Raw genomic sequence first — 8,948 nt, forward strand, 5'->3', positions numbered from 1 at the left:
GGCAGTCTGCTTCTGTAAAGATTACAGCCTTGGAAACCCTATGGGGCAGTTCTATTCTGTCCTATAGGGTTGCCAGGAGTCAGAATCACAACTCAATGGCAATAGGTTTGGTTTTCTGGGTATTTATTTCAACATGATTAACTACAATTTTGTGCCCTTTCTAATATTATTAACGTCTGTTGTATATAAATATATATATATTTTGGTTTCTTGTATAACTTTTCTATATAACTCTATAAAAGGGAGAAAAACTATCTAAATCAGTAAATAAACTCATATTAACTTTTCCTAAAGGAGTTTTAAGAAGCAAAACTTGCTGTAATATATGTTGTTGTTGTTGTTGTTAGGTGCTGTAGGGTTGATTCTGACCCACAGAGACACACATATAATTTCGATCGGATAACTAGACAGATACAGATATACAGATATATATATGTGTGTGTATATATATATCATTGACCAGCAGGCTAATGGCTAGCTATACTTACCTAGCTGTACTTTAAGAAGATTATACTGATCCTTGTGTTGCTGAATCTGAGACACTTGCTGTGTGACTGCTGTCTGCAGCTGTTCGTTTTGACATTTTAATGTAGAAACCTGCTGCTTTAATTCCTCAAGCTGCAGGTCCTGTGAAACACAACGTAATTCAAGTGTTTTTAATTCATACTAATTAGGATTGGGAAGCCGAACAAATTAAAAATTAAAGATTACTTTGGTTCAGGATGTTAAGGTGCTCAACACTTCCAAAATCATCCAATAATTAAGCAGTAACATTTCAATATATGCACCAAGGCCAATTAACATGCAGCAGAACTGTTAAGATTTCAATTAAGAACCCATTAATAAGTACTATGGCACAGCCTGTAATCTGACTGCAATTAAGGGGGAAAATCAAATTAAAAAACTCCATTTTATGTCCCATCAAAACATTTAAGAACTTTACACCAAACTAAGAAACTCAGTATATGTATGTGCACATATGCATCTGTACTATTTTTACCATTAAAAGACAATCACTGAAGGATATACAACATGATTAATGTAATTTTTAATCACTAAATTGTACACCTGAAAAATGTTAATTGGTAAATGTTGTATTTTATATATATATATATTTACAACAACAAAAAAGACAATCATGTAACAGAAGATTTAGAAGATTCAAAAAAGAAAAAAGAACTTACAACTCTCACCATCCTAATATAACTACAATTGGAATTTGATATATTTATTTTCTTCTAGCTGCATTTAATCCATGTTTTTTAAGCTTGTCATAATCAGTCCATCTATAATTTTGTAATCTTAAACTCACGATTATATCCTAATTTTTCCTTATTGATACATACCTTTCATAATCATAATTTTTAATGCTCACTAAATATCTGATCAAGTAGATGCAATATAATTTACCTTCAACGTTTTTGACACCAAGGTCGCTTTTGACTTTTCAAAATGATAAGTATCACTACAATGAATCTCTTAGTTCATATAGTTTTTTCTCTAAATTTTGGGGAATTTCCTTAGGAAGGATTCTCAGATGTTATTCAAAGGATGTAAGTATTTTATAGCTATCAGTGCTTGTCGTCTAATTGTCAACTAGCATTTTAAATGGTGAGAATATTTAAAATTAACATCTAAAAAAGAGTCATTATAATAACTAAGGAGCTTTCCTGCCGCAGTGGTTAAGAGCTGTGGCTGCTAACCAAAGGGCTGGCAGTTTGAATCCACCAGCCCTCCTTGGAAACCCTATAGGGCAGCTCTACTCTGTCCTATAGGGTAGCTATGAGTCGGAACCGGCTCCAAGGCACCTAACAACAACAACAACATAACTAAGAGTTAAATAACTATTTTTTTCCCTTCCAAATCAACATTATTTGTCAGTCCCAAGTATAGGCTGTACATCATATTTCAACTGTTTATCTTCTGTTGCCCCAAAGCTATTACATTTCACCAACTGGAAATGACAGCATATTTGTACCAAGATATGCATGAAAAATCCTAACAACCATGGATAGTTTGATGACTCAAATTTGGTTATTCAAAGATGATTCTAATTTATTGATGTTTGCTAATGGAATAGCTAATATCGAGCGCTAAATATTCCACTATATTTTTATTCTTCCTTGAATTTTAATCTCAGTAGTGTGTCCTACTGTGGAAAATAAATCACACATAGTTCTCAATTTACAGGGTTCCACCATTAAGCTTATGCTCTTACTTGCCCCATCTGCCACAAAATGTACACAATCAGCAGGCTGGGGTAGAGGGCAGTACAGGTAAGGGGATACAACCTGCCCCACAGGGAATACCTCCAGTGTATTTTTTTTAATGACATTGGAATTTTAACAACATCAATGATCTCATTTTCCAGATAATACAAATCTAGAATTTCTAGCAATTGCTAGAATTCACCTAGACACCATGAAGGGAAGTTAAATGAAAAAACAAAACAAACAAACAAAAGCTCCAAGAAGCGCATTCTGAAAGTAATGCAAGGTTTAAGGTGCTCAACACAATGCAAGTAATGGAGGTTCACAAGTATCCTCCAAAAAAAATGTCAATTGACCACTTCAAAAATGTAGTTTCAACTTAACTCTATCAGCTACAAATTTTCCTTATCTAACCTAATATCATTTATTCAGTCATCTAAGACAGAAACCTAGGGATTACATTTGACCCTTTCTGCTCCCTCACCCACATCCAATCATTACAAAGTCCTGCCAGTTTTACCTTCTTCAGTTTCCACATTGTCAAATTAGTTCCCTTTACACAGCATAGCATAAGCTTTTCGAGTTCCGGTAATCTATCTGTATCTGAATTCCTGTTCCATCCATTACCGAGTGACCCTGGGCATGTTTAAATTCTCTAAGTCTCAGATTCCTCATTTATTTTAAACTGGAGATCCTAACTACTTTGAAGGGATGTTGTGGAAGTTAAATGAGACAGCATTTAAAATATGCTTAGTGAGCACCGGGAACACAGTAAACAATACACAGTAGCTATTATCATCATCATTTTCCCTATCAGTGTCCTATAGCACTATATCAACGATGGTGAGGATGGTGCAGGACTGGGCAGTGCTTCGTTCAGTTGTTCATAGGGTCTCTATGAGTTGGAACTGACACAACAGCACATAAACAACATCAGTGCCCTCATTTTCCTCCCTGGCCTACCACAACAATCTCTTTCTTGGGCTCCCTCCCCTCTAGCCTTGTCCCTCAGATTTCTCCTTTACGCAGCTGCCAGAATGTTCTATGTACATGCCAGTAACGCTAAACTCAAACAAATCATGCTGTTTGTCATCTCCTTCTGCCTAGTTTACTCCTAATTCATCCTTTAGGACTCAGCTTCTCTGCTTTCCCCAATCCCCTGTTCCTATCTAGATAAATTAGGTGCCTCTCAGTGCTACCATAATACCTTCAATGATCTCTATCACTGGACTTAATTTTATATTATGTTTCAATAATCTATTTATGGGTTTATCTCCCCATGAGATTGTGATATGGGAACATGTTTGATTCATGTCTGTATCCACAAATCCTGCACAGTGCTTAGCTCGTATTAAGTGCTCAGTCTGCTGAATACTCAGATGTTTTTGATTTAGGAAAAAAATGAGTTTTATTTTCTGTATCTTCTTTCATTTGAAGTGCCAGGAAAAATTCTCCACTAATGCAAAATGAGTCAGTATATTAGAAAGTGTTTACAATTCATTAGGACTTACCTGCTCTCGAATCATATTTTTGTAGTGAGTCACAATACTGTCATGCTGTTCTAATGTTTTCTTTACCTCTTCTTCTTTCTTATCTTCTTCACTGGACTTATAAATAGCCTTAGTTATAACACCTGTAAAAGAAAGAAAGCTTATTTAAAATTTGTCTTAGGGGGGAAACCAAAGTCTCAGAGAAGAAACTAGTCTACACGGCTAATAGCCTACACAAAGCATGGCCTCATCTACCCTGAGACCAGAAGACTAGCTGGTGCCTGGCTACCTCTACCTACCGTTCTGATCAGGGCCACAAGAGACAGACTCTGACAGAAGGGGAGAAAAACACAGAACAGAATTCAAATTCTTAAATAGTCCTGACTTACTGGACCAGCTGATACTAGACTCCCTAAGACTATCACCCTGAGTTACTCTTTAAACTTGAACCCAAACTATCCCCTGAGGTCACCTTTTAGTGAAATAACAGACTGGCATACAAAATAAAGGCTATTATCTGTGAGTATGGTGCTCTATTAAAACTCCATCTATATGAGACCAAAATGTCACCAACTATTGTAAAGCAAAGATGAGAAGGGGGCAGGGAAACTAGAGTACAGGAAATGGAACCAGAATGCAATTAAAGAGAAGGCTGACATATTATGAAAAATGTAACTAATGTCACTGAAGAAACTGTCAAATGGGAACCTAATTTGCTGTGTAAACTGTAACCGAAAACACACAGTACTATTTAAAAAATCTGTCTTAAGTATTTTAAATACTATTTTATTACCAAGAGTTAATCAGTAAAAATATATGGCCTAACTCCCTGACAGATAAAAAATGATCTTTCCAATCTTACTGAAAGTCAAAGGTCCTTCAATGGGCTACAGACTAAGAGACGGAGTGGGGGGGAACCCAACCCTACTTTGAGGCTTATCATGTAACCTGCACATGTCCAGAAAATCCATGCACAATATAATCACAAGTACTTTCTAATGAATATCAATACAAAGCTTCTAGTCTTACCTTCAAGTTCTTTCACTAGCTTCGTAAACTCATGATCAAATATCATGTATTCTGGACTGGGAAAGTTTGGCTGGGGTTTCTGAGACGCTCTGGAATACAACTCATGTTTGCTAATAAATCCTAGTTTCTCTATGAAATTCTCTTTGCCAATCCTCTTCTCTATAAGTTGTTTTAGCTTCTCTCTACAGAGATAAGCATATTGAGATGTTTTAAAAAACAGCCATAACAAAACCAAAAAGCTTGGTCTACATTATAATTTAGCAAAAAAATAAAAAATAAAAAAGATCTCCTGATGCTATTAGCAAGTCATTTTCCCCTTACTTACTTCATGTAGCTCTCAAGCGAGTTATCATTGAAGTAAATTGAAATGCCCAACAAAAGAGCACATAAGCCTTGGACCAACTGCTCTTCCTCTCCAAGATTTTCTGCAATTTGTCCTGTAAGCTTAAGTCTTTGTTAAGGAGGCTAATGATCATAATAATTTATTTTCCAATTTGAATTTGATATATATTTCACATTCTTACAAAAAATCCCATATATATATATACACAGTCCAATCCAGTATAAGACATAAGCAATGGTGCGCGCGCGCGCACACACACACACACACACACACACACACACACAGCTTATACAAGTATCATTACCACCTTAACAGTTTAACAAGCTGCAACACAAGTAAGATGGTGGAGTATTCAAACATTTTGGGCATTGTACTACTTCTAATTGTGAGGAATAATTTAAAAAGGTAAACGACAAACACCTACATGTATCTTACTAAAACATAAAGGATACAAATGGAACATTGGCTGAATTGTGAAGAAAATGCGTTACTGCAATGGGGCAGTTGCTTAACCAGGTACAAAGCAACATTAATAATCCAACTCTTGTCTGTATTTTGCTTCCCTGAAATAGATAAATTGACAAAAATCTCTTTCCATTCGTTTCAGTTTTTTCAAACTTAAAGTTGCACTAAGATCTCTTTTCACTATAAAAAGCATTTTCACAGCTTATGAAAGACATGTCAGGAATCCAGATTAAAAAACTGAACAAGAGAATGCATTCTTGTGTCCTCCATAGGCTGCACTTCAAAAAAAAAAAAAAACCAGACAGCAGAAATTAGAATTGATCCATGTTCATAAGCATGTGATGGGTTACCTAAAATACTATTATATAAACCTGGTCTGCGCTAAAGAGAAATTTTATGATGTGGATTCTTTAGAAAAGAAAATTAATCCTAAAAGACTTTGCAATAACATAAACTTACTTGCCTGACACGTTTGGTAACAATGTTTCAGAATTTTAAAAACAAGTTCCTGATAAAAAGACAAATTCTTCCTCCTTCAAAAAATAAAATATGAAGAACTTCCTGAATTATTTAGTCAAATTCCTTGAGGGAATAAATTCCCTACCAAGAAAATAAATAAACTATGTTATAAACATGTCAGATAATGAGAATTCACAAAAATAATCAAGGGGAAAAAATGTTTAAATTAGCTAAGTGCCTCAAACCACTAATTATACTGCTGCCAAGTACAGTTAAATAATATTGGAAATTAGCATGTTCATCAAAATTATATATTTTCTAAACTTTAATGCAATATATTTAGATCTCCTGTGTAGAATATTCTCTTAGTTTATAATATGGCCATTGTCCATATTTATATTACTATAACCTGTATTTATTTTTTTAAGAAAAGCAAAGCTTGTCTGAAACAAAATAATGGGAAACAGCACAGTAATGCATCACTTCGGGGCAATTTCAGAAAATATTCAAAATACAATTATTCAAAGACCTAGACAGGGAATGGATTTAAAGTAACCATCATGTGTTTGGCACAACCGGCTACCACCTAGACCTCTCTAATTACAGAGAGAACGGAACAGTCCATTTACAAAAGCAAGAAAAAAGATAAAGTACTCAGAAATGAACCTAGTCAATAATGTACAAAATCTAAACGAAGAAAATTTTACAACACTTTTGAAGGGCAGAAAAGTAGACATAAATAGAAAAACCATGTTCTTACACAGGAAGACTCAATATCATGAGGATGTTAATTCTAAGTTAGTTTCTAAAAGTAATGGGTACCAAATAAAAATACCAACAGGCTTTTTTCCCCCAGAAACTAAACAACCGGATTCTCAAGTTCTTATGGAAAAATAACAAGCAAGAATAACCAGGGAAAATATGGAAAAAAAAAAAAAAAAAGTAATGATGGGAAACTAGTTTATGAACAGACAGGAATCAAGAGACAGAACAGAAAGTCCAGATATAAACTTATATACATGGGACTTTAGTATATGAAAAAGGTTGTATATAACCATCACTGGGTTATAGGTAGACTTAAAAGAGTGTTGGGAGACAACCAGATAGCTATCTAGAAAAAAGATCAGCTGTCCTTATTTCAAACAGTTCATCAAGAAAAATGGAACAAAAATTTAAATATAGAAAACAAAACCAGAAAGTATGAGATGAAAATATGGGCCAATTCCTTGAAATCTTGAAGTAGAGAAGGCTTTCCCAAATATGGCTTAAGATGCAGAAGCCATGAAAGTCTGATAAATTAGATCATATCATATGTGGCAAAACAAAACAAACAAAACGAAACAAATCCCACAAAAGCCCTCAACCCAAAACAAAATACAAAAGTCAAATGTATTTGTAACTCATATCAAAAACAAAAGGTTAAACTCTCCAACATAAAATTGGTACCTATAAAACAAGAAATTATCAATGATCCAATAGCCAAAAGGGCAAAGGATATGCAATATAAGAAAGGAGAGTTCATAGATAAATCCCAAATGCCTATAATATATGAAAACCAATTCAAACAAAGATACAGAAGACCTAAACGGCACAATCAGCCAACCTGACCTCAGACATATACAGAACACTACACCCAACAGCTGCAAGGTACACATTCTTTTCCAATGCACATGGAATGTTTTCCAGGAAGCAATCCTCAACAGGATCCAAAATGTTGAGAAAATACAAAGTATCTTCTCTGACCACAATGCCATCAAGGTAGATATTAACAACAGGAAGAGCAAGGAAAAAAAAATCAATTACACGGAAACTGAGTAACACCTTGCTTAAAAACCACTGGGTAATAGAAGAAATCAGGGATGGAATCAAAATTCCTAGAATCAAACAAGGATGAAAACACATCATACCAAAAACTTTGGGACACAGCAAAGGCAGTCCTCAAGGACAATTTATAGCAATAGATGCACACATAAAAAAGAAGAGAAAAAATCAACACACTTAACTACAGAACTGGAACAAACAGAGAACAGCAAAAAAAAAAGCCCACAACCACTAGAAGAAGGAAATAATAAAGATAAGAGCAGAAATAAATGAAATAGAGAATAGAAAAACCATAGAAAAAATAAAAAAAAACAAAAGTTAGTTCTTGAAAGGTTCAACAAAATTAACAAACCACTGGCCAGAATGACAAAAGAAAAACAGGAGAGGACACAAATAACCCAAATAAGAAATGAAATGGGGGACGTTACAACAGACCCAAAGGAAATAAAAAGGATCATAATAGAGTATTATGAAAAACTATACTCCAACAAATTTGAAAACCTAGAAGAAATGGATAAATTTCTAGAAACACACTACCTACTCAAACTACCACAAAGTGATGTTGAAAATCTGAACAGACCCATAAAAAGAGAAGAGACTGAAAAGGTAATAAAAAAAACTCCCAACAAAAAAAACCCCTGGCCCAGATGGCTTCACTGGAGAATTCTACCAAATATTCAGAGAAGAGCTTATACCAGTACTACTCAAACTATTTCAGAACACAGAAAAGGAAGTGACACCTCCAAATTCATTCTATGAAGGCAGCATAACCCTGATACCAAAACCAGGCAAAGACGCCACAAAAAAGAAAATTACAGACCAATGTCTCATGAATATAGATGCAAAAATTCTCAACAAAATTCTAGCCAGTAAGCATTCAGCATCATATCAAAAAAATAATACACCACGACCAACTAGGATTCATACCAGGTATGCAAGGATGGTTCAACATTAGACAGTCAATCAACGTAATCCACCACATAAATAAAAGGAAAGAAAAGAATCACATGATCATCTCAATTGATGCAGAAAAGGCATGTGACAAAGTCCAACACCCATTCCTGATAAAAACTCTCAATAAAATACATATAGAAGGGAAATTTCTCAACATAATAAAGGGCATCTATGCAA

General features: G+C 34.6%; 1 protein-coding gene across 2 annotated transcripts in view; it reads right to left on the reverse strand.

Annotated features, from left to right (window-relative positions):
* The window catches only part of USO1 (USO1 vesicle transport factor), a 115,241-nt gene that overhangs the window by 33,189 nt on the left and 73,104 nt on the right, over positions 1 to 8,948 (reverse strand). For both annotated transcript variants that reach the window (XM_023737635.1, XM_023737636.1), the window contains 5 exons: positions 5,525 to 5,635; positions 5,055 to 5,173; positions 4,730 to 4,911; positions 3,722 to 3,843; positions 489 to 627 (listed from right to left, as the gene is read on the reverse strand). In XM_023737635.1, coding sequence (XP_023593403.1) covers positions 489 to 627; positions 3,722 to 3,843; positions 4,730 to 4,911; positions 5,055 to 5,173; positions 5,525 to 5,635 — 673 coding nt within the window. The remainder of the gene's footprint in view (positions 1 to 488; positions 628 to 3,721; positions 3,844 to 4,729; positions 4,912 to 5,054; positions 5,174 to 5,524; positions 5,636 to 8,948) is intronic.

Source organism: Trichechus manatus, unplaced genomic scaffold (assembly GCF_000243295.1).
Source record: "Trichechus manatus latirostris isolate Lorelei unplaced genomic scaffold, TriManLat1.0 scaffold00105, whole genome shotgun sequence".
Lineage (NCBI taxonomy): Eukaryota > Metazoa > Chordata > Mammalia > Sirenia > Trichechidae > Trichechus > Trichechus manatus.